Raw genomic sequence first — 27,799 nt, 5'->3', positions numbered from 1 at the left:
ATGAATATTTTGATGTATTTAAAAAGCATTTTTTTTGGCAACAATTATTAACAAATCAAGATTCACACTTTTGTTGGCAATACTTTTTGGCAATGCAAAAAGCTTTTAACAAGATCACTTTTTACCAATACTGAACAAAAATAAATGAAAAACCAAAATAAATTGAAAAGTATGTTATATATAGACTTTATATGTTTTTTTCTTTTATTTATTTAGTAATATTTTATTCATATAAATATTTTATTTAATAGATTAATAGCATATGGCACATTTACATGCATATTTATGTGTGCAAATTAACTTTTGTCCTATAAGTAGTCCTATCGGCTACATGGAGGTTAAGGAGATGTTGTGTAAATAATCCACAACCCTGTTCTATGGTTGAATCACGGGTTTCTGAGTATGAATACAACATTGCAAAAGTCAGCCAACGCTCACTGTCATTCTCACACCCGTGTCAGCGCTGCAGGACTTACTTCCGGTTCAACATGGCGGCATCCATGGCATGTCAGGCGGCTGTGCGAGGACTCCGGGCTGCGAGCACTAAACAACTGCTTTTCAGCAGAAACAACCAGGTAACAGATCGCTGATCTGTACGTTTATCCTCCAGTGCGTGATGTGACCTGAAGAAGAACTGAGTACTGCGTGATGCAGCTGCTGTCTGTTCGTTTATAGCGCCAGACATGATGATTTATTCTGCACATATATAAACATACATATTGCTTAACGAATTAAATTGCTTAACGATTTAATTTTTTAAGAACTTGCGGTCTGAATACATGCTTTAGTATAATGACACATTAGATGGTCCATCTGGGATTCTTTGGAGAATGATTCATAATTGTGTCTTACTTCTGAACTTTAAGATATTTGATAACTGATGTCAGCAAACGTTTATGTTTATAAAACACTAGATGACCTTCAATGCAGCCTGATTAGTGTTTTTCAAGTAACGTTAATTTAGACAGAGAATATTCTATAAAGATTCTATTCTGATTTTTCTGTGAAAGTATCTATTCTGAACTTTCAAATCTAATGATTCTGTTCTAGATATGATCTAAACGAACTATATTGGAGTTTCTGACATGATTCTATTTAAAATATTCACTTTTAAATAGTGTGACCAATAATTTGAATCAAATTTGAATCATTTGAAGCCTACATAATTCCTGGAACACTGATTTGAAAGGTGATGCATGTGAATATTTTGGGTAGCTTTTTGATCTTTTTGCCACAAGTCTTCACTAGGAATGATTGATTCACCTTCAGGTTTGTCCTCTATTCATTCAGTCAATGAGAAGTAGGCCAGAAACATGTCAATCTTTCAGCCTTTGACCCATCAGTGATGAAACACTTTTTGCTGAGCTGGCCAATAACAATTTGCTGTCAGTCTAAGGCAAGGTTTAAAGGTCAATTTGTATGCTTATCTTAGCTGTACACAGATTTTCCTGATGTTATAACCCTTATATATTTTGCTATATTAAGTATTTTTTGCAGATCATCTTGTTCTTCTTTTGGTCTTGCAACATGGACAGATTTTCAATGTTTCTTCATTTTGGGTGTCACCTAACTTGTTGTGTACCTTGTGCTTTTGTTTGTTCTGAAAGTTTCTTGTGTGCATACAGACTGCAAACCAGGACAAAGTAGATCAACAGTGCAGTTTCAATGGAAATTCAGTCAAATGGAAAGTCGGTGGCTATATTTTGACATTATAGAACAAAACTCAGAAGAAAAGTTTCAAGTAGGTCATTGAATAGATCTGAGCTGCGTGTTCTATTCTGTTTTAATCCTGACTGATATCCCTAAATAGTTCTGGGACTTTTGGCACAAATTTTGCTTGTCAGAGGACAGAGGCTTGCCCTCAATATAATTTACCTGGCTTATATACTGTATATATATATTTAGGGCTGGGTATGGGCTATATGCACGCATAAGTTCCGCATTTGACGTAAGGATGCTCGTCCATTTCCGGTTGTGTAGATTAAAGCGGAGGAAAACCGGAGAAAACGGGATTATGGCAGAGTCTTCAATATTTACTGTCCTCCCGTCTTTGAAACGAAACGTACATACGTTTAGATGTCATTTTATATATAGTTATGTTTATTTAATATAATGTTAAAAAGAAGCATAAACACAACGAGGGGTGTCTGTTTTATCTGTTTTTGTGACTAACGTTTAATTAGTATAATCATGGAGTATAAAATTCAATATAAATTCTCGGTATTGCATTGGACTCTATGATCAGCGGAAGTTATCGAGCATCCTTAATCCTTCACCGGAAATAACGCCGTGCATAGAGCCCATTGTTAGGTATTTCACAATTCGATTCGATTTCAATTCTTGAGGCTTCGATTCAATTGATTTCGATTCGATTCAACATTGACTTATTAGCTTCGATATCGATTCAATAATAAGTAAATACACAAGTAATTAAGTGCCTGAGTATATTTTTGAATAATGTGCGCAGTTTTACCGATGTTAAAGAACAAATTGACCCCAGCATGTTTGTTTCCTGTCATTGTTTATTTAGCAGAATAAAAATGTACAATATTGTATGTGTTGAATTCAAACACAACTGTGACAAGCACTGTACAGTGCTTTAACAACACCTCTAAAGTGCAAGTAACTAAGTAGTAGAAAGTATATTTCTTTCTTCCTTCCTATACATTCAAGTTATAAAAGAAATGTAAACAGAAGCACAAAATGTGCATACTCAAAAAAATGTGCAATATTATATTTTAATCAGGGTTCGTACACCTTTTCCAAGGTCAAATTCAAGCACTTTCAAGGTCCATTTTAAAGTTTTTTCCAGGACCTTATTCACCGTAAATTACAAACCAATACATAGTAAAAAAATATTATTTTGCGGTTTTTCCACATTAAAAGAGATAGTATGATATAAACAGGCAAAATTGTGTTTCGTAATAGCAGAAGGATCAGATATTGAAGCAAAACACAGGTTTTATTTTTCAAAATGTTGTTAGAGGATTTGATCCAAATGACATGCAGTAGGGGTGGGCGGTATGACCAAAATTCTGTTTCACGGTATGACTAATTTTATTTCACGGTAACGATATATTTCACGTTATAGTTATTTATACATGTAGTTATTCTCCAAAAATCATCATAAAGGGCTTTGTATACTAAATAAACCCAAATACTTCAGAAATGAAAAGTTATTTTCCTTGTTTGACATTTATTTGGCAAACTATTTTGATAGCTAAACATAGTGAAAAAACATTAACTTTTAGAAGAACTTCCCCCAACTGACTGATATTACAACACTCATAGGTGCTCATAGGCACTCAATATACAACTCATAGGTGCAATTAAACTTTAAATGAAGTGTTGCTGAATCATTTTTCAATCTCATGTTATTGCTTTACCTTATCAATCAGTTTATAATATCCAAATATTTTATTTTGAACTATTCTATTCACAATAATTTAGTAACTTCCTTTTAATTTGGTAGGATAATATTAGCAATACTATTATGTTTAAATGTGTTCCCCGGTACATTTTTTGCCATGTCTGCTTATTATACTTCGTTTTTTAAGGGCCTTGTTCTGCTCTTTTTGTGATATATGGCAACCCGTCACCTGGAGCTTTCAAGAGACGTTCAGAATCAGTTGTGTCAAGTTCAGAAGTGACTAGAAGGAGAACAGCAGTATGAAAACCGTACAGCAGCTACTGTTAATGTTGACTAAGCAGTTATACACACCTATATTATACATATTTAGTAATTTTGCCTCAGGTACCGAATCCGAGACTACCTGGAGGAGGTGCTCCGAGTTCGGCTGCTCCCGAACCATGCCGCGGTTCGCGTGAATGCAAAAGAATCACGGACAGGACTCGGGTGCGCACTTAGTAAAGTGACCTGTGCATGCGTTTTACTTTTAGCTGATTATGATGTAAAATAAAAACACATAAGGATGATAGTGTTGATGATTTACCTTGGATACGAGCGAGAGTAAGTCTACAGAGCATACACATATAGCGCGTGGACTCAGGCTAACAAATTATTAGAAGTCCACTGTCTCCTGCGTTTGCAAGCAGCAGAGAGCCAAATGCGATACACAGTAAATCTGTTGTTCACTCAGCTGCGCATAATAACAACACAATATATTGACCCGTGTTCTGTTTTCTATCATGCGTCGTGCACGTTTGTGATGACGTAAGATGCACGCAAACGCACCAGGATTTGATAGAATCAAGTTGAGTGTGAAACCAACGCTGCGGGGGGGGGGGCGCCGGTAACAAACGTGCTCGGGCCGCAGCAAATGATTTATTTCGCCATTTAATAAACAAAATATTCAGTCAGATAGGTATTTGTTGTGAAACAAACAGTTACAATTTCAAGCACTTTCAAGCATTTTATCCAAAATTTAAGCACTTTTCAAACCTTGAAAACACAACATCAAAATTCAAGCATTTTCAAGGATTTCAAGCACCCATACGAACCCTGTCTAATTATAATTTTGTAAACAATAACACTTAATAGCTGATCACACTTAACAGCAATTGCGAGTTATCAGGCCAATTCTAAGGGGGGAAAAATACTAACCTTTTTCCCTCTCAGAAGTTTACATCTCATAGACTTTATATCATGCATTTCTGACTTTATATCATGCATTCCTGACTTTATAACACTCAATTGCGACTTTATATCACGCAATTGTGACTTTATATCTCGCAATTCTGACTTTATATCTTGCAATTCTGAGAAATAAAGTCAGAATTGCGAGAGGTAAACTCCCAATTGTGAGAAAAAAAAAAGTCAGAATTGTGAGATAAAAAGTCGCAATTACCTTTTTTATTTTCCATTCTGTGGCGGAAACAAGCTTCCATAGTTCCCGGCTTACACTGGAATCCAAAATGAGCCCAAACGTCGGCTTTTAATGTTGGCGGTGCAGGCTTGAATCAGGCTTGAACGGAGTGCAGCTGCTGTCCGTCATCGCGCTGTTTTGCTAAGGGCTAAAGCGCGACTTGTACAACGCTGAACGCTCTCACTAGAGTGTAGCCCACAGCGCCGCCACTGGCCTGGATGGCTGAATCGATTCATAGGATTTGATGAATCGATATTGAATTGAGAAGCAAAAAATTGCAATGCATTGATGAATCGATATTTTTACCCAGCCCTATATATATTCAAATTCTTAAACTTGTTTATTTTAGCTAGTTGCCAAAGAAAACATTTATCATTTTAACTAATTGCACTAAAAAGAAAACTAAAATATAAATGAATAAAAACATTCTATCTACTGCATATTAATAGTAGATAAATTATCATTATATATATATATATATATATATATATATATATAAAATGTTATATATTCTAGTAGACATACTTTTTTTTTTGTTTTTTGTTTTTTTACACTTGGGATGCACTGAAATTTCGGTTATGTTTCCAGGTCGAAATGGTTTTGATGGGCCAGAATCATGACCGAAAGCAAATTTTGACTGTGTTCAGCACCTATTTAATGCACACAACATGCATAAGCTAAAACAGTTTGTAATCGGTAAGGATATGGTTTCTTAAATTTAAAATCTATTAGTCTGTGATGATCCATGAGCAAAACATCACTGAACATTTGTGGCACGCCTGTCATCCAAAAATCGCAAAAAGCTTTTAAAACTCTTTTAAACTTTTAATAAGTAGCAAACTTTTACTTTCAAAATTGTGTTCATTTTATTACGAAATTGAGACAATAAATGTCATTGGGTGCTCTTTAATGTGACAGATCAGATCAGTATGTTGAAAGACACATTACAACTAACCAAATTGGATTCTGTAATCAATTACTGTTTTAACTGGGGAAAGATGTAAATAAAACCGTCTTTAGGCTATACACCTTCACTTAATATTACAAATGAAACCTAAGCTATTCAACATCCATAAACTCATTAGTTAGCTAGACAAATAACTGAGCATTTTGCAAAATATATGCACTGTATTCATATTCGTTCATATTTTAATGTATTATCATTTACTGACTTCCATAGTATATTTTAGTCTAGTTACTGATATTCTTCTAAATATCAGAAAATCGTCTGAATGGATTCAAAAACGGTAAAACCCAACTGTTTAACTCAGGGGGAGTGGTAAAATGAGCCTATTTCCAAAAAAAGTGGAGTATCCCTTTAAATGTTTATATTACACAAACAAACTGGAGTAAAAATTCTGTAATTAAAACGTTGATAAAAAAACAGCCTAATGTGCTTTTTAAATGTTTGTTAGCTTGTTGAGAGTAGATTATTAAATACGCTTTTGATTTATTTAATTTAAATAATTATTTATTTATTTTTGGTTTTTGACCAAGTGCATCCTGAATTTTTGGATTCAGTTTAGGCTAGAGTTGTCAAATTTACCAGTAGTGAAAAATGTTGATGGTCACGGTACCAGCATATCTGTAACAATACCATCAGTACGGATGTATTTGGTTGATATAGACACTGCTTTCAAACACTCTTGTTCGTGTTTGACGAGCGCTCTCTGAGCATTATTTATTTATGGCATGTTTTTGCAAGCATTGATCATTGTAGCTAGCCAATCACAATAGTATCTGTTGAGTGCGTGAACCAGTGGCCTATCAGATCTATTAGTCAGAATCTTAAAGGTATAGTTCCTCTAAAAATGTTTAATTCTGTCATTTCTCTTCCACAAGTTGTTCTTCAGCTAAAGAAATAAATAGATGGTGGGCAAATGATGTCATGACAGACTTTTCCTTTTTGGATGAACCATCCCTTTAAAACCACTGAAAACGCACAAGGTTTTGTTCAAAGCGGCCCCACACTCTTGTGAATTTTTTCATTATAATACAGTATAAACACAAAGTAAATAAGAGATTCGTTGTACAATCAAGACAGCTTTTTTATTTTAACGGGAGTTGTCGCAGTATTCAGTGAGCTTGTGCATTAGAGATTGACACAAGAGCCTTATGATGGATGGCTTATCTCTTGCTTTGTTTATTCACAATCTGAATACAAGTTTGACTGCAAAGTTTCTGGATCGACAACCTTATATAAAATTGCACGATTGAATCGGAAACTGCTGTGATTGACCGTGCACCAACGGACGAGACAAAACGGGACCAACTTTTTTAAAGTAGCGTAGCCTACTTTGTTTTTGCTCTGGTACCAAAATTGGAAATCGTGCTGGTATTGGTACTGACTACTACAATTTTGGTACAGTGACAACGCTAATTCAAAACTGTGAATAAATTCTGTTTACACATTATTGGCTTCAGAATTTACCTCTTTGAAGTCACTCAATATACCTCTGTGAATGCACGCCATCTCATAAATCTCTACACCAGTTTGTTCACAGAACAAGGATTGCCTTAAAAAGCATCTTTCCAGCTGCACACACAGCTAGTCGAAGCACTGAGTAACCTGATTTTGCGACTGGATTCAGTCAATTTATTGACCCAGCTCCCAGAATGCGGCACACGTAGCATTGATGTGATAAGGAGAGTCTGTTTAAATAATTTTCTTAACTAAATGCAATTGCTACTATCTGTTACTTTCTGACCTTATTATTATTATTAATTTTGTCCCTGAGCTGGAGTTTCAAAAGTTATATAGAGAGGTTTTATGCTGGAAAATGACATTGGATCAACACCAATTTAGTGGATAAGGCGTCACTTCATTACTTCGTGCAGTCCACTCTGCTGCCATAAGATGTGGTTTAGTAGTGCATGCAGAGTGCTTAGCTAGCATATATTTTCATTTCAGTCGTATAATGAGATGCAACCCGCTGAAACAGGACACAAGCCTCATCCATCTGAGAGAGAGGACCTGCTCTAATGAGAAAGTACATAGTGCCAAGTGCACTTATATTATCTTTATTGAAATGACTTATTTAAGTCTCTTTTTTTTGGTATCAATGAATAGTGACATCTTTATGGTAATAGATCTTTAATGCATAGGTTTATCTCAACTATTTGTAGAGATGAAAAGGTCCTCTAAATTGTGGGTGTGAAGGTCAGAAGTAATTCAAAAAGCACAATTTAAAGCACAGATGTCAAGATGTGATTCAGACACTAATGAGATGTAGATTAGAGCAGCTTTTTCCATTTTTCTCTCAGTTTGGACTTCTCAGGTTTGGATCAAATCCATGTTTCACCATCTCCTTAGGAGTCTGGCTGTCGGCCAGTTCCTGACAGCGATCAATGAGCTGTTTTTATTAATCAGTGACTTGCATGCTTCGAATTTTGCACTACGCGTGGGTAAAAATATACATTTTTGATTAATCGGATCTTCATTTTAACGGCCATGAAAGTCATAATGGAAGTGTTTTAATAATTTAGCGCTAATTAAAAACCCACTACCAATCAATATTTTTAAAAATGTTTTTGAAAGAATTCTCAAGGCTGCATTTATCATTTATTTAATTAAAATAATGTAAGACAGTAATGCTTATAAAAAAAATTAATTTTCAGCAGCCATTACTCCAGTCTTTAATTTCACATTCAGATCCTTCAGAAATCTATTGAATATGGTGATTGGGTCTTCCGTTACTGTCAATTATTGTTTGTTAAAATATTAATAATGGTTCAGAATTTTCATAATGTACAATATTTAAAGGTTCCTTGTATAATTAAGAGAAATACCTAAATATAACCAATTGAATCAGATTAGAACTGTAAATCAGAGTCAAATGTGGGTGGTGATGGCACAGTGGATGGGGCACATGCCTTTGGTGTGAGATATCGATATCGGGTTCGAATACACTATATCGTATTTGATGTATACTTTAATATTTTAGATATCGGGTTCGAATCCACTGCGAGACACCCAAGACCCTTAACCCCTAGTTGCTCCAGAGGCGTGCGACTTCTGACATATATAGCAATTGTAAGTCGCCTTGGATAAAAGCGTCAGCTAAATGAATAAATATAAATTTGTAAAATGTAAATACAATTGGTCCAAGGTTGTATGAGCCCTCACTAAGTGCCCAAAACTGCGCTCTCAGGTTTCTTTGAACAGAGTGCCTTGAGGTTTTACAGAATCTGTTTTTTTGGACTTTTACCACAGAGATAAGAGGCTGTGATTAGCCAGCTGCCAGTCCGCTCTAGTGGAGCTCGGGACCCGTGACTGGCAGGTAGGTATCACGGCAATTCACTCCCATCTTTTATGACAGCTCGAAAATTAGAGATGGCTTGTCAATGATGACAATGCCAAAAAAAAAAAAAAGAGAGAGACAATTTAAGACAGGTGATGGCTGATAACACCAACGCTGCCTTAGAAATTCCTGTCTGGACGTAGAGATAATCCCAGAGCTGTTTTCCCCAGCACAACCCTCACCGCGCCACTGCTGCATCTCCAAACTTAAAGGAACGTTTGCCTCTACGTTCATTCGCTGGGGCGGAGAAAAATCTTTACGCAAAGATTGAAGACGTCAAAGTTCATTCGCCTCACAATGCTTGCGGCAGCTTGAAAAGCTCGACTGGAGTGTCGAAACAGGACCAGGGGAGTCTGCTGGATGAGCCCGCATGCTGAATATTTGAAACGAGGGGTGGGTGGGTGCGACTCCTCTGGTGCAAGAACTTCAAACAGCATGCGTTTCTCCCATCTGTCCAAAGCGAGAACACATTTACATTTCCTGGCCGCCAGGGATACAGTAGAGCAAGTTTGCTGTAACCGGATTTGAATATCATTCCGCCAAGGTTAATAGCCATTTCTGTTGCTCATGAGGGCTGTTTAGGCCTTTTCAATAATTTAGGAAGGCAGCAATAATTTAGAGTTCTTTTCAGCTGTCTTTTGAAGGAGATGTGTCTCTTTTGAGATCCTATGGGACTTGTATTCCGGTCCATTTGGGATAATTCTTCTGTAATGATGATTATAATGAGGCGGTATTTAGTGTTACAGGAAATTAAAAGTTGTTATACAATATGTTGGCCCTGCTGTTTCAATGACAGTTGTGGAAAAACTTTGAAAGTCTTTCTCTTTATATGTATTCACTTGGTTTGTGTTCCCATGGATGTTCAAAGGCTCATTTTAAGGCAGAACGATGAAGAACAGGTTAAATGTTGTTTATTTACTCGTTTTTCAAATTCTGTCATTGTTACTCATAACTCTCGACTTTCCTTCTTCCATTGAACAGAAAGGTTACTTATAGGGATACTCCACTTTTTTTTTGGAAATAGGTTCATTTTACAACTCCCCCAGAGTTAAACTGTTGGGTTTTACCGTTTTCGAATCCATTCTGCCGATATTCTGATTTAGAAGATTCTGATTTAGAAGAATATCAGTAACGAGACAGTTTCTGGTCCCATTGACTTCCATAGTATATATATTTTTTTCTACTATGGAAGTCAATGGGACCAGAAATCATTCTGGTTATTGATTTTCTTCTAAATATATCAGAATTTCGGCTGAATGGATTCGAAAATGGTATTTTTTTAAATGACGATTTTACTCGCATCGTTTTACGCGTCGGTGTGCACACGCACATTGGCGCCCTTTGTTTAGTCACGAGGCGTTAAATGTCGGCGAATGACGTGCGCGAAATTTGTCCCGGTGTGAACAGGCCTATAGACTGTAAAAAAAGATGGACGACACCCCTTCGCTCGCTTCCATTGGTCAGAAGTGAAGCCGCTAGTGTCCCGATATGGCGCTGACATCTTGGAACTTGAGTCTGCGCAGAAGTGATTTCGGGACCAGACATGCGCTTTAGTGAGCAGGAAGTAAAGCCGGGAAATCAAGGCCTCGCCCTCACTCTCGCAGAATCAATCGCAAGCACGCGCTCCGGCACTTTTTAAAATTAATTATAGAAATTTAGATATTAAATTTAAAGCTCCAAACTCCTCAGTCCTCCGAAGATCCCCCCCAAAAAAGTCTGTTGGTGCTTCAGTGACTACTTCACTCAGAGAACTTGTGAATTGCAGCTGTCAATCATGACCTCACACCATCTCCAATAACTAACTAAAAGCAATTTTATTTTAAAAACAAACACTTGAAATTACATCAGTGTGATAAAAACTACCGTAAATGACAGAAAACATATTTGGAAAAACGATATTTGAAGTGTAATTTAATTGTTTGGTTGGTCTCCACTCTCTCAACGTGCCGTTGAATAACATGGGGAGGCGGGGTTTATGACCTGGACCGGCCACCGGGGGAAATCGAGACGTTTTGGCTTCACTTTTCGGAGCTTGCGCGGCAGGCTTGGTTGAACCTGAAAATCATATCAATCTGATGTATGAACGAACCATTCAGACCGGTTTAGTGCATCACATCAGCAGATTCATTGAAAAGAAGTCAAAGAATTATGGATATGGATAATAAATCTCAAGATTTATCAGTAAATCTTTTCTAATTTCAGCTTGTTTCTCACATTAAATGATGCTATGGCTTCAGTAGACTTGGAACACTTATTCTAATATGCTGGTTCACTGCTCAATTATTAATAATGGTTCTTATTGTTATCAATGTTGAAAATTTTCAAAATATTTTTGTGGAAACCACCTTTTCAGGATACTTTGATGAATATTCTTTTATGAATAAACAGTATTTATTTGATAATTAAATCTTTTGTAAAATTATAAAGGTCTTTAGTGTCATGTTTTATCAATTGAATGCGTCCTTGCTGAATAAAAATATTTTGTTACATAATTATCCCAAATAAACCCAAATATTTAAGTGCATCAAAAAAGTTAATCAAATAAGAGAAGAATGGGTATTGTTCAAAACTCATGTATAACTTTGATGAAAGGTTTTGATCCACTTCAAATGTTGACTACTGTAGTTTCCACAAATATTAAGGAGCACAACAGTTTTCAACATGATAATAATCAGAAAAGTTTTTTTTTTTGAGCAGCAAATCAGCATATTCTTACGATTTCTGAAGGATCATGTGACATTAGACTGGAGTAATGATGCTGAAAACTCAGCTTTGCCATCGAGGAATAAATTACATTTTAAAATAAATTAAAAGTGGAAAACAGTTGTAATAATATTTCACAATATTATTACTGTATTATTGTGTTTTTAAATACAGCTGTGATGAGCCTAAGAATCTTCTTTCGAAAACATGACTCATGACCGGTACTGTAGCTCTTGAGTCACAGACCACTTTTATAGAACTTTTAATTTTCATTTTGCAAAAACATTGTGCTTGAAAGAAAGAAAGTTAGATGGGTACATGTATGAGTAAATGTGTGAATTCTTATTTTTATGTTGTTAACGATTCAGTCACTGTCTTCGCCCACTTCTGTTTGCCCACAGACTTGACCTCACACTTCCAGACTTCTCTCTTCTGAAGGATGTTCCTTATTAACTATGCTAATTGCTAAATTCATATCTGCAGAGAGTTGCCTTCACCTTCAGCCTGTGTCTGTCTTCAGGAGATTAAGCAAAAAGAGTATCCCATGATGCAAATCTCTGCGATCTAAATCCTTTGGCATGCTCTGCTGGCTCCCCCTAACTCGGCTTTGCTAACACACACACGTCACGGCCTAACGGAGTTCTCTTGTCGACTTGTCAAAGGCTTCTCCTCATCCAGTGCTCACCTGACCTTGTTGAACAATGTCAAACGGTAAAACCCAACTAGAGCAGGAAGCATTCAGAGATTTACTTAGACCCCCCCCCCCCATCACAACCTAATTAAATCATTTCTTCGTTATGCAATATTGTGACTCTAAAAGAATATTTACGTTCTAAATTAAAGCAACACTACTTTCGATTTCTTTACATTAAAACAATGTTTCCAAAATCGTTTCAGTGGTTCATTAAGTCGTAACAGGGTGAAAGGCACTTCTGGATTCGCTTTGCGGTCCTATATCCGCTATAACCACGCTATGTAAGATTGCCAGATCGGGTCGCGTTTCTGTAGTTCTAAATAGAAATAAGAAAACTACAAATTTGACTTGTTTACGCCAAGCGTTACAATAGTCATTATTTTTTTCTTCTTCGTTTTTCTTCTTCGTTTCTAATATTGCAATACATCATACTTTTATGAAATCATGCAACATACTCTACCTTTTCTGTGGTAATTTTTCATTCCAAAGCCGGTAAAGAACGAGCGTGCGTGCCATATACGTTAAATTATTTACGACTGCGCAAATGGACAATTCCGCTTCCAACCTGTAGGGTGACCGCAGAGGAAAACTTACTTGGTGTTGCTTTAAAATATTTTCACGATGTATTTTCACGACCTTATTAATTCTGATTTATCTACAACTTTATCTGCATCTGTTTCGTTGATTGGGACCATTTTAATACCCGTATTGTAGGGGTGTAACGGTACACAAAAATCACGGTTCGGTACGTACCTCGGTTTTAAAGTCACGGTTCGGTACGTTTTCGATACAGCAAAAAGAAAGAAATGCCAGAGAAATATTTGTTTAAAGAAAAAATATTTTTAAATAAGTGTGAGTTTTCCTAGATCTTGAAACTTTCAGGTTTATAAATGGGGGTCATCTTTGAAGAATGAACAAATAATGTTTTGGTCATCACATTAAAAATAACATTTAAATATATATTTATATAATATTTGAATTTTGAAGTGCTGGAAAAAGATGTGTGAAGTACTTGAAAGCATTTCACCATTCCAGCCAAACTGGTTCCAGTTAGTGTTACTATATTAAATCCATGGTGAATGTTGCTGGTCTGTGGACGAAAGTATTACTAGTTCATTCACGGCTCAATGTTTCTCCTGGTTTCCATGACAGCGCTGTTTGATCTAATAGAGATCTACGGTTAATAACGGAGAAATGTGAACGCTTCTCACTAGATCTCGCAGCGATGTTATTACCTCAGTGGTGAATTCAAATGTTTTCTTTACCGCATCTCTTAGCGCGGTGTGGTAACAGTGTTGCTTGATCGAGATCGGCTCGCGCTGCACAGATGTTGCTGGTCCGAACTGATAAACGATCCGTGAAGCACTAACGAGTAGCGCAGTTTCGTTCTGCTTTCATTACGCTTGCCATTTGATGTTGCGCAACGTTGTGTTGGCCGCGTCAGCACGAATTTTGCCGGCAGGAAAAATGGTCCAAGCAATCGTTCGGTTTGTATGCGTACCGAACCGGAAGCCTCGAACCGAAACGGTTCAATACGAATACATGTACCGTTACACCCCTACCGTATTGTATTATTCACGATTAATGGCAGCTATCGTTTCTGAATAAAGTAAACCATTTACTATCAGGAATGGGAAAATGTGTTCATTTCTTAAATCAAAACTCCCCTCAAGGATTCCACAAGTTAATTAAATGTGAGGCCATTTGGAGGTGCTAATTATGAAGAGTCATTTCAAAGGGTTTAGGGCAGAGCTATGACTAGTAATGAGGGTTTTAACCCCTGGAGACTGCTGGCCTGTGACTGCACTGTGAAGGATCCGATACAGTCGACTGGGCCACTCCGTAAATACTGTTTGTCGAAGCATCAGATGCTGATAATTAGGGAAAGAATTAACATATAATGCAGAGTAGGTCCAGGTGGTTGGTTTCCTGTGCAACTAATTGAGCAACAGGTAGAAATTCCATAGTTGTGGTCAGATTTATTGGCCCCATCCCCCTAATGTTTTGAGTCTTATATTAACACAGCTTTTAATTATGTATTTGTACTTTTTGTACAGATTACTGTATGTACTGATTATAATTAACATTTTTTCTAATCCATCAAGTAAAAAAAATAACAAAAACACTTTATATTTTAAAGTCACTAAATTATCGTTTAAAGATATTATTGATGTGATATAAATGAAATATTTGGAGTGAAATTTCAGGAAAATTACTGATATATTTAAGGCGAGACACTACAGGTGAATAGCGCAAATTTTTTTAATAATAGACATCACCATGAAACTTCCTCAGTTGATTGCTTACAGAAGTATATAAACAAATGTATTATAAGTTTTTGAAATTTGTATGTCTAATTATGCAAATTAGGCATTATCTCATAATATGATAACATGATAAAGCCAGGTGCAAAATTCTTTTTTCATTTTGTTTACATTTCAGGATATGCTTTCATTACTTAGGAAATCAAAATATACTGTCCATACCCTTAAAAAAAAGATTTTCGCCATATATATATATATATTTTTTTTACTAAAATGTCACATAAATCAGGCCAGGAATAATTTATTAACAAATCCCTCTGAAAATATCTTCAGAATACTGACAAGTTTGGTGTACATAGGTGCTACAGTACATAGATATTTGTACTGGAGAATGACATTTTGAGAAAAAAGCATTTAAAGATTTAAGTAGGGAATTTAATACATTTCCATCGGAAAAAATGCTCAAAAACAGAATAAATTCTCAGGCCCTCAGTAATAATATAGAATATTTCAAGCTCATGAAAACTGATTATTTAATAACATGGCAGGCATATAAGGCCTACAACTGCAGTAACTCAATGAATTAACATTGGCAGAGGACACCACATGATGCATTTAAGCGAATCACGTTAGCAGAAACCAGCAGTAGCAAATGAGACTTCGTCATTAGGTTTAAATCACCCTTTGTGTATTCACGATTGGTTACTGGTAGAAAGGCAGTGTTGTGTGGGAGATTCAGAGCTTTACAACGATACCTGTCATGACAGACTTCAGTAAACAGACGGAGCGCGTCATGACGCGCTGGAATGCTAACTTCTTGGTAAACTCGGGAGAAAATTACTGCCGCAAGTAAACTAAATGTAATAAAATAAAAATGTTAATGTATATTTTTAATATTTTCTTTATAGCATCTTGAAAGAACACATATCGAAGGAGTAAACTAGACCACAATCTCAAAACTGATCACTGCATGATAAAATCAATGTTTTTGCCTGCCGTGTCTCACCTTAATGAGTTTACAGAGCATTGTTAAAAAAAAAAAAAATGCGGAAAACTTTGTATGCATTTTTGTCGTTCATTTACATGACAGTATTTTTGGGCCCTGAAAACACAAAGCGGGTGAAACTGATTTCAATGTGTATAGTCTCCATGTAAACTGCAAAAACGCAAATTTGTGAAAACATGTTATTCGCAGATAGGTACGAAGTGCTTCTTTATAAAGTGACATCGCCCACTACTGGCCTAGCAGCATAATACAGCGTTTTTGTGGATTCTTATGAACGGGGATTGTTTTGACAACGTCTGACATCATCTGTACATGAAAACATTGTTTTTAGTACATCATTGATGTGTAAACGTACCCTAAATAGGAGTAATTCTTGTACTTCCAACTTAAAATGTTTAAATAGTTTACGTTTTAGTTTTAAATAACACTGCTATTTACTGTTTTATTTGCTCATTTTTAACCCAGGGAAAAAAAGTTTTGGATTTGGCAATTACAGTATGGCCTTGAATGTATTATGCGGTGATTTATACAAAATATATATATGCATTTTAAAAATTTTATGCCATGGAAACGCATGATAAATTCTATGTCTGATTTAATGTTTTTTTTTTTTTATTATGCATAATGAAACGGCATTGCCCTCTGAAAGACCTCAAGAAAAGCTCTCATAATCCTGTCCTCAGAAAATCTCCTTGTTTGAGCTCCTAAGCTCTTCTTCCTTCTTCCAAAAAGAATTGGATTGGTCAATACAGATTTGTAAATATCCCCTCATGAATATGCGAATGTAGAACTAATTTTCCCCAGTGAGGAAAGCAGTTGTGTTGCTTACTACTCTTTTCTTTTTGTCTTCCCGCAAGAAGTCTTTTAGGAATCAATCCTTCATCGACTTGAGATTTCCACTCTCTGTCTTGCTGATGAAGCGGCCTAATGTCTAAGTCATGCTAATGCGGAGAGCAGACTAATGTTGCACTGAAGGGCTGAATGTAGTCTACATTGATTCGCCTGCGCTGTCTGGGTTTTTTGCACATTGAGCAATTCTGTAATATTTTTTTGTCTGTTTGTAAACTCTGTGAAAACCCCAGCAGATTTCATGTTTAGTGGATGAGTAATTGCATGCGATTCCTCTTTTGTGGGTTTTTTAAAAACCCCAAAAGAGGACCCCCACTCCCCCTCATCTGTCAGGTATGCTTAAGCATCCTGGCGAGAAGATATGAGGTTGGATCTCTAAGCAGCTGCTTGCTTTCAGTTTGTTGTGCATTGGTAATGGTGCATATGGTCAGGCAGACTATTAATGTTAGTAAAAGATGACATGGAATCAAAACCGGTTATATTAACGTTCAAAATCCAAATTCAGTCTTCTGTATGATTCATGAGTGCACGCTATTCTTCTATTCTATTCTATCCATGTGGCACTTCCTTATAATAATAATGTGATGCCTCTTAAAGGAGTAGTTCACTTTTGAAAAAAAAAACTTTTGGTGATAATTTACTCACCCCTATGTCATCCACGATGTCCATGTCATTCTTTCTTCAGTCGAAAAGAGATGAAGGTTTTTGATGAAAACATTCCAGCATGTTTCAGTGCAAAACTGCAAACAGTTCAAAGGGCTTTAAACGATTCCAGACGATGAAAACTCATTTAATAAATAAATAACAAAGTTTAATTTATATAAGCTCAAATGCTCGCCTTGCTCTGTTCTGTGACGCATGTTTGTGACTCTCCTGTTCATCAAAATGAACAAATCTTTTTCCCTTCCCTTTGAACAGTTTGCAGTTTGTACTGAAAGTGTCTTTTGGACCTTGAATCATTTGGTTCCCACTGAAGTGCATTATATGGTGAAAAATGCTGGAATGTTTTCATCAAAAACCTTAATCTTTTCGACTGAAGAAAGAAAGACGTGGATATCTTGGATTACATGGGGGTGAGTAAATTATTAGGCAAAAGTTTTTTTTTAAAGTGCTACTACTACTCCTTTAATGTCTCTTGATGATTGATTTTACTTTTTAGTGTTTTGTTTTTAATTTATTTTGGTCTTTTTATATCGGTTTGTTTAGATTTTAATATCGGTCATTTGTTGGTTATTGACAGTAATGGGTTAGTAATTATAATATACATTATATGCATCCCTAAATACATATACAAAACAAAGTTTCCTAGCAACGAGGCGCCACACTGAAATCGAATGAAAAAAGACTCACATTTATGTTCTCTACTTCTTCTTCTGTTTTTTTTATTTATTTATTTTTTTTATAGTTTTTTTTGGTAAAACAAAATGTTTTTGTTGGTATCAACCAAAAATGTCTACATTGTTGTAATTAATCTCTTATTTACATCCCGATACATAACGCCCTGTCCTACTTCCCCTCTCACTAATAATCCTGTCTTAGAAATGTAATATTATTGATACTAAATGTTGTTTACAATACGTTGTCTTTAACATAATATGTTGGTGATGTTTAAAATTCAGTGTTTACTTGCTCCCCATGCCACTCCACCACGTTTAGTACACACACCACCCAAACACAATTCGAAATGCTGTTTTTCTTATCTGTCACTGTTAATGAGCAACAGTGCTGGTATCAGAATAGGGTTATAAGAGCAATGACTGATCCAGGAGTCTATTACATTCAAGAGCGACAGACCCTCTCCTGCACTTTGGAGTGTTTTTTCCCCCCTTCGTCTGAAGTGTTTGTGTGTTACTTTCATATATCCTGCTGGATTAGCATAGACTTCATCATTACTGCACTGCAGTGGCCCTTTCTTTCCAATGGAGTTTTGTACTCTCAAATCTAAAGATCTCTAACCCTCGTGCACAATACATGCACACCACGAACGAGCACTAAGCCATATCAGAATTTCTGTTTTATTTCGATTCATTGTGCAGACCTACCATACATTTCATTTCTTTTATCAAACGATAATGTTATCGAGGAAGACAAAGGCTCATGTGAAGGAAGGCAACCTTAACTTTTTCCCCGACTTTCTAAAGTTGGTGTGGGGTCCTTGCGGAGCATCTGCTATCCTGCTGCCACAGCTTTCCTTCGTCCTCTCACCTTTGTGTGAGGACAACCGATAAGTCAAGATCTGATGTGGGCCACCATGTCCTTAAGAGACATCTGGACTCCCAGAGGATCCAGAGAAGCTATGTCTTTCAATCCTAATAAGGGACACCATCTGAAGTAGAAAAACAAATGTTTCTGTTTAGGTCAGTAAAGTGAGTAAGTTCATTTTAGGATTATTTATAGTGCCATGTTGAATTTCATCAGCTGCCACCCTTTAGCCAAACGACTGGTTGCCCACTGAAGCTAAGCAGGGTTGAGCTAGGTCAGTAGTACTTGTCGGAAACTAAACTATAGGTATCTGCTGGAGGAGGTGTTAGTGAGGCCGTTAAACAGAGGTCCTAACTCTCTGTGGTCATTAGAAATCCCAGGATGTCCTTCGAAAAAGAGTTGGTTTAACCCTGGGATCCTGGCCAAATTTGCACATTGGCCTCTGTCCATCATCTTCTTGGCCTCCTAATATATATATATATATTGTATATGAGACAAATTTCACAATTTTGATTCACAAGCTTTCAATTCGATTTGATTTCGATTATGATTTGATTCAATATCGATTATTTTGGATATCAGTTACAATAAATGGAAATTTTTCTCAAGGGAATTAAATCTCTTAACTAATGCTGTAAACTATGGGGGACTATGGGAGTTTATATAAAATATAAACATTTAAATGGTGGCTGTCATAAAAACTTGCCAGATTTATTCAAATATGAAGCTAATAATGAATGAATCACTTAAATTACACTTTTGTTTATTTTTATAATAAGAAGATTATATGAAATATAAACATTTAAATTGTGGCTGTCATAAAAACTTGCCAGATTTATTAAAATATGCATTAAATATTGAAGAACTTTAAGATTATAATGCATATGTAATATAGTGTATATATTTAGCAAAATGTTCCTCTCTTGAGTTATTTTTTTCTAGCTGACTAACGAGTTGATGTGGGTTTTCTGAGGTAAATATGACAACATGACAAGACATTGATTACAAGCTGTTTAACTGACGTCTTTCCACGATTGAAACGCTGATTGAGCGAATCAATGTGACATGATACGGATTTCGATAAGTTGTACTCTATCTTTTAACACACTTTCAGATGCTCATACATGTTTATTTCACGCTGTGACTGGTATTATTAATAGGGCTGGGTATTGTTAGGTATTTCACAATTCGATTCGATTTCAATTCTTGAGGCTTCGATTCAATTCGATTTCTATTCAACATTGACTTATTAGCTTCGATATCGATTCAATAATAAGTAAATACACAAGTAATTAAGTGCCTGAGTATATTTTTAAGTAATGTGCGCAGTTTTACCGATGTTAAAGAACAAATTGACCCCAGCATGTTTGTTTCCTGTCATGGTTTATTTAGCAGAATAAAAATGTACAATATTGTATGTGTTGAATTCAAACACAACTGTGACAAGCACTGTACAGTGCTTTAACAACACCTCTAAAGTGCAAGCAGGGTTCGTACACCTTTTCCAAGGTCAAATTCAAGCACTTTTCAAGCACTTTCAAGGTCCATTTTAAAGTTTTTTCCAGGACCTTATTCACCGTAAATTACAAACCAATACATAGTAAAAAAATATTATTTTGCGGTTTTTCCACATTAAAAGAGATAGTATGAAATAAACAGGCAAAATTGTGTTTCGTAATAGCAGAAGGATCAGATATTGAAGCAAAACACAGGTTTTATTTTTCAAAATGTTGTTAGAGGATTTGATCCAAAGACATGCAGTAGGGGTGGGCGGTATGACCAAAATTCTGTTTCACGGTATGACTAATTTTATTTCACGGTAACGATATATTTCACGTTATAGTTATTTATACATGTAGTTATTCTCCAAAAATCATCATAAAGGGCTTTGTATACTAAATAAACCCAAATACTTCAGAAATGAAAAGTTATTTTCCTTGTTTGACATTTATTTGGCAAACTATTTTGATAGCTAAATATAGTGAAAAAACATTAACTTTTAGAAGAACTTCCCCCAACTGACTGATATTACAACACTCATAGGTGCTCATAGGCACTCAATATACAACTCATAGGTGCAATTAAACTTTAAATGAAGTGTTGCTGAATCATTTTTAATCTCATGTTATTGCTTTACCTTATCAATCAGTTTATATTATCTAAATATTTTATTTTGAACTATTCTATTTATAATAATTTAGTAACTTCCTTTTAATTTGGTAGGATAATATTAGCAATACTATTATGTTTAAATGTGTTCCCCGGTACATTTTTTGCCATGTCTGCTTATTATACTTCGTTTTTTAAGGGCCTTGTTCTGCTCTTTTTGTGATATCTGGCAACCCGTCACCTGGAGCTTTCAAGAGACGTTCAGAATCAGTTGTGTCAAGTTCAGAAGTGACTAGAAGGAAAACAACAGCAGTATGAAAACCGTACAGCAGCTACTGTTAATGTTGACTAAGCAGTTATACACACCTATATTATACACACCTTGTAACTGCGTCATTATTTAATATGTTACCACAGCCGGGGTAAACACTGAAACACCGAGATCCCTCTCAGTGTGTGTGTGCGCGCGTCCTTTGCATCAGTAAAATGCGATCGGTTCATTTGAGCGTCAGGTTGTATCACGGATCGAATCAAATGAAGATTTTATCAGCTGGTTCAGAGACCAATCGTTTAGAGTTAGAAATTTATAATTCGCGCTGCATATTTAGTAATTTTGCCTCAGGTACCGAATCCGAGACTACCTGGAGGAGGTGCTCCGAGTTCGGCTGCTCCCGAACCATGCCGCGGTTCGCGTGAATGTGAAAGAATCACGGAGAGGACTCGGGTGCGCACTTAGTAAAGTGACCTGTGCATGCGTTTTACTTTTAGCTGATTATGATGTAAAATAAAAACACATGTATAAGGATGATAGTGTTGATGATTTACCTTGGATACGAGCGAGAGTAACTCTACAGTGCACACACATATAGCGCGTGGACTCAGGCAAACAAATTATTAGAAGTCCACTGTCTCCTGCGTTTGCAAGCAGCAGAGAGCCAAATGCGATACACAGTAAACCTGTTGTTCACTCAGCTGCGCATAATAACAACACAATATATTGATTGACCCGTGTTCCGTTTTCTGTCATGCGTCGTGCACGTTTGTGATGACGTAAGATGCACGCAAACGCTCCAGGATTTGATAGACTCAAGTTGAGTGTGAAACCAGGCCAACGCTGCGGGGGGCGCCGGTAACAAACGTGCTCGGGCCGCAGCAAATGATTTATTTCGCCATTTAATAAACAAAATATTCAGTCAGATAGGTATTTTTTGTGAAAGAAACAGTTACATTTTTTATCCAAAATTTAAGCACTTTTCAAACCTTGAAAACACAACATCAAAATTCAAGCATTTTCAAGGATTTCAAGCACCCATACGAACCCTGTGCAAGTAACTAAGTAGTAGAAAGTATATTTCTTTCTTCCTATACATTTAAGTTATAAAAGAAATGTAAACAGAAGCACAAAATGTGCATACTCAAAAAAGTGCAATATTCTAATTATAATTTTGTAAACAATAACACTTAATAGCTGATCACACTTAACAGCAATTGCGAGTTATCAGGCCAATTCTAAGGGGGAAAAAAAAATACTAACCTTTTTCCCTCTCAGAAGTTTATATCTCATAGACTTTATATCATGCATTTCTGACTTTATATCACGCAATTCTGACTTTATATCATGCATTTCTGACTTTATAACACCCAATTGCGACTTTATATCACGCAATTGTGACTTTATATCTTGCAATTCTGAGAAATAAAGTCAGAATTGCGAGAGGTAACGTTAAACTCCCAATTTTGAGAAAAACAATTGTGAAGAGAATTGTGAGATAAAAAGTCGCAATTACCTTTTTTATTTTCCATTCTGTGGCGGAAACAAGCTTCCATAGTTCCCGGCTTAAACTGGAATCCAAAATGAGCCCAAACGTCGGCTTTTAATGTTGGCGGTGCAGGCTTGAATCAGGCTTGAACGGAGTGCATCTGCTGTCCGTCATCGCGCTGTTTTGCTAAGGGCTAAAGCGCGACTTGTACAACGCTGAACGCTCTCACTAGAGTGTAGCCCACAGCGCCGCCACTGGCCTGGATGGCTGAATCGATTCATAGGATTTGATGAATCGATATTGAATGGGCTGCACGGCATTATTTCCGGTGAAGGATTAAGGATGCTCGATAACTTCCGCCGATCATAGAGTCCAATGCAATACCGACAATTTATATTGAATTTTATACTCCATGGTTATACTAATAAAACGTTAGTCACAAAAACAGATAAAACAGACACCTCGTTGTGTTTATGCTTCTTTTTAAAATTATATTAAATAAACATAACTATATATAAAATTACATCTAAACGTATGTACGTTTCGTTTCAAAGACGAGAGGACAGTAAATATTGAAGACTCTGCCATAATCCCGTATTCTCCGGTTTTCCTCCGCTTTAATCTACACAACCGGAAATGGACGAGCATCCTTATGTCAAATGCGGAACTTATGCGTGCATATAGCCCATTGAGAAGCAAAAACTTGCAATGCATTGATGAATCGATATTTTTACCCAGCCCTAATTATTAACCTGGAAGTGAGATCAGCGCCGCTGCTTTTCTTGAGCTGCGCCAGAGCGATCTCACGCCACAGCGCCAAAACTCTATTTATGTTTTTGAATTTCTAAAGAAAATGGACGTAATTTGAAAATTGAGACTTTGTTTCATATCAATAGTAACAAAAGACAAAGATTATTGCGATTTTTTGAATGCGCGCAGCCGTGATACAATGTCCCATTCATTCAAATGAAACAGGATGACTAATCGATTCTTGAGACTTAAGAATCGATATCAGTTCGTAAAAATGAGAATCGATTAATATTGAGAGATCGATATTTGTTACCCAGCCCTAATATATATATATATATATATATATACATATATATATACACAGTATATAATTATCTAGGTGGATGCTGCACTGTTGGTGGTTGAGGAGATCCCCCCCTTCAAAAATGTGTCAAACTTTAATTATTATAACTGACGATTAACGAGATGCTAAAATTGTAGGTCTGCTTTGAACTGTTAAAAGATTTCAACAATTTTGATTGACATTAAAGGTACAATATGCAAGATTGTTTCGCCACCAGGGGTCGCTAACCTCTTACAATAACAAAGGCATATATTGATGACGTATATTCCGTATTAAGCGGAATAATGGATCTTGTTGTCAAGCTGATGGATCTTTTATGGATGAGTTAATACATTGATGTTTTTAACATGACTGTGGTGTGAAGCAGGGCACGATTGCTAGACGTATCGCGGATATAAAGGAATAAGGACATTTCATTCTATGCAAGTGCGAGATATTAAACTTGAGGTAACGCAGGGCTGCTTCACGTGATCTAACAGTAACAATATCACACTAAACTGCATTTGAGTGTGTTGAGAATGTTAGGTTGTTTGTTGGCTGAATGAGACTGAGTAACATGCAACACTCGCGTCTCTGTCAAGTCGAAGTTATTCGCGGACGTGGAGCTCTCGGCATCTCGAAAGATGTTGATTTTCGTTTTTAGTTCTCTTTTTGTCTCAAAGTCTGCTTTCCATGGTCCATAATGTTTGAACAAAACCCTGCTAGGGACGCTTACGCTGTTGAGCACGCATGACGGGCATAAATCAACCTAGTTGTCCATGTCTGTCGCCATGGTTACTATTGCAGTACGAGGTCAAACCTGGTGGAAACCGAGGGTAACACGGATATGACGAACATTGATTGGCGACACACATTCTCATACGTCCCGTTTCCTCAGCCCGTTCTCATCCTTTAACGTCATATAGAACGCTATATGCAAAAACAGCGCTATACTACGCACATGGCACCCTTTATCGTTAATATAACACGCGAACCCAAGACGTCATACATCCTTTAGCGTGAATATGACACGCAGACCCTACCCCACACCTAAACTTAGCCCTCACAGCGCGTGTTATATTAACGATAACGGGTGCCATGTGTGTAATATAGCGCCGTTTTTGCATATAGCGTTCTATATGATGTTAAAGGATGAGAATGCGTTGGTTTCCTTGGTTAAAAATCGCAATTTTCTCATGATTTCTAAATATTTGGAAACATGGCCTAGTGATTTTTGGATATTTTTATTGCAAAAATCCAATGCAGAATGACTTTTTTTTTTATTATTCTTTGAATTTAAAAATATTGGCTTGATTATTCATGGAGAAAGTAAAAAAAAGGGGGTTTTATTTTGGTCTTGGCTTTTATTGTGGTGAGCTTTTGTTGCTTTGCTGTGACTTCATGAGAGTAAATTTGATTTAGATTTAACTATCAGTTGGTATGTCGAAGGAGATTTAGCTTATTATTTAGGGACAATATTTTGAATGTCACGCATATAAGTCAGCCACATAATACTAAAGTGTATTATGAAAGCCCAATTCCACCACATAAGAAAATAAATGATTCTTTGGTAAATAATAGTAATGACATGCCATTTAGCATTTATGTATTGTTTTTCTATATGAGTGCATCTATTCTGTTTCTATATATTCTGTTTATATATATATATATATATATATATATACTGTATATATACACTGTGTGTAGTTGTGTGTGTGTGTGTGTATTTGTGCTATTAAACATGCTTTTTTTTAAGCCTGTGTTATTGTATTTTGGAGCCTTCAACTGCGTAGTGTTTGTGTTGTTTGTGTTAGTGTTGGTGTAGAAACCTGTGCTTGTGTGTGTGTGTTGGTATTTAACTGGTGGTGTCTCCAGAGTGCTGATGAAGATAATTACTGTTGAGGCAGAGTCTCAGGGGAGATCAGACACCTGCCGTCCTCTTCCCGGAGCTCGGCGTTCACGACCACCTCTCGGCCCCAATGCACCTCAACCTCCCTTTGCCCTTGAGTGAACTAATAACCTGTAAAGCTACAAAAATGGGCTCCGTCTAAATATAGCATGGGGGGGGAGAAAACAATTACCACTAACATTTGCAAATAGGTTGCTCTTTTGGCACTTCCACAGTCCGGGTAATCAAGCTGGGCCAGAAGCGGGAACACCAATAACACCTGACAGACAGAAACACAACACGTATTACTGGTAGGCAAATATCATGGCCTCAGATCCAGACTTTCAAGTTGATATTTTCAAACTTATAATTTTTCTCATTAGAATCCAGATTTAGATGTTCATAACTTCATACACCTGACACCTGGAATCTGATGCCAGATTTTGCTTTCCTGCTCTTTGACTGACACAAGGTTGTGAATCTGAGGATAGTTTGAGAGACAGCTTTTTATGGGTGCTCTTTGAATAGAAACGACTGAAACTCATTCCATCTGATAAACAATACAAACATTAACAGCCAATCAGAGTCCACTCGACCTTAAAGAGATTGAGCATTTAAAGGAGCAGATGACAAAAATGGAGCAACCCCAAATCAGAAAAAGTTGGGACATTTTGTGAAATGCAATAAAATCAAGAATATGTTATTTGTTAATTCTATTTAACCTTTTATCTGCTGACAAAAGTACAAAGGAACGTTTTCCAATGTTTTCACTGACCAACATAATTGTATTCTGTAAATATGAACAAATTTTGATTTTGATGGCTGCAACACACCCCAAGAAAGTTGGGACAGAGACCAAATAAAAGTGATAAGATTATCCAAATTAGATTATCCAACTATTTTGAAACAGTCCACAATGAGCGGGTGATTTGGTAATAGTTGAGGGTTTCATGTTTGGGTGTAAAAGTGCTTTTCAGTCTTTTTAAGCAAAGATGGGTCATGGCTCATCACTTTGTGCCAAATATCTTGAGAGAATTGTCAAACAATTTAAAAAATCACATTTCTCAATGCCAGATTGCAAAGCATTTCTGCCTCTCATCATCTTCTATACATAATATTGTCACAAGATTCAGGGAATCCAGAGAAATCTCAGTCTGTGTGGGTAAGGCAGTAGACCTCTGTTGAATGTGCGTGACCTTTGACTCCTCAGATGGCATTGCATAAGAGACCATCACGCTACTCTGTCAAATACAGCCACATGTGCTCAGAAGTAATTTGGAAAACCATTTTCACTGAACACAGGCTGACGCCGTATCAAGAAATGCCACTTGAATCTCTGTAACGCAAGGAGAAAGCTTTAAATCAGTTCTATTTGGAGATACGGGCGAGGTTCTCTGGGCCTGAGCTCATCTCAGATGGTCTAGAAGAAAGTGGAAATGTCTGCTGTGGTCAGATGAATCCATGTTTCAGCTTGTTTTTGGGAGAAAATGGAATCGAGTTCTCAGTCCCAAAGATGAAAGGGACCAACCAGACTTTCACCAGCGACGGGTCCAAAAGCAAACATCTGTCCTGGTATTGAGGTGCATAATTGCAAATGGTATGTGTGACTTGCATTATTGTGAAGGTACTGTACCATTGACATGGATGCATATATTTGGATTGTACAGAGACATAAACTGCCATCAAGATTACATCTTTACATTTTGACTTGAGTGGTTTCTAAACACTCTGCACCATTGAAGGGATGTGCCTGTTTATTATAGTCCAGATATGTCTCTTATGGAAAATGACCCGCCATGAAAAGGAGAATCAGGCAATGATGACCACAGACTGTTGAGCGGCTGTCTTGAATCCACTAGGAAAACTCCAACAATTAGTATCCTCAACTCCTAAATGATTAAAAAGTGTAATTAAAAGGAAAGGTGATGTGACACAGTGGTGAACATGTCTCTGTCACAACTTTTTTGGGGTGTGTTGCTGCCATCAAAATTAAAATTTGTTCATATTTACAAAATGCAAATATTTGAAAACATTTCTTTGTACTTTTGCATTTTAAAACTATTTGCTTTGTACTATTGCATTTTATAAAATGTCCCAACTTTTTCTGATTTGGGTTTGTACACTG

At 36.4% G+C, this 27,799-nt stretch overlaps 1 protein-coding gene across 1 annotated transcript in view; it reads left to right on the top strand.

Annotated features, from left to right (window-relative positions):
* The first annotated feature begins 434 nt into the window (after window positions 1–434).
* The window catches only part of suclg2 (succinate-CoA ligase GDP-forming subunit beta), a 157,438-nt gene continuing 130,073 nt past the window's right edge, over window positions 435–27,799 (top strand). Inside the window, exon 1 of the mRNA XM_039673341.2 lies at window positions 435–575. Coding sequence (XP_039529275.2) covers window positions 489–575 — 87 coding nt within the window. The 5' untranslated portion in view covers window positions 435–488. The remainder of the gene's footprint in view (window positions 576–27,799) is intronic.

Source organism: Pimephales promelas, chromosome 21, assembly GCF_988280905.1.
Source record: "Pimephales promelas chromosome 21, fPimPro1.hap1.1, whole genome shotgun sequence".
In the NCBI taxonomy this organism is placed as follows: domain Eukaryota; kingdom Metazoa; phylum Chordata; class Actinopteri; order Cypriniformes; family Leuciscidae; genus Pimephales; species Pimephales promelas.
Note: the sequence above shows the minus strand (reverse complement) of the source record. Positions and strands in the feature narration are given on the sequence as shown.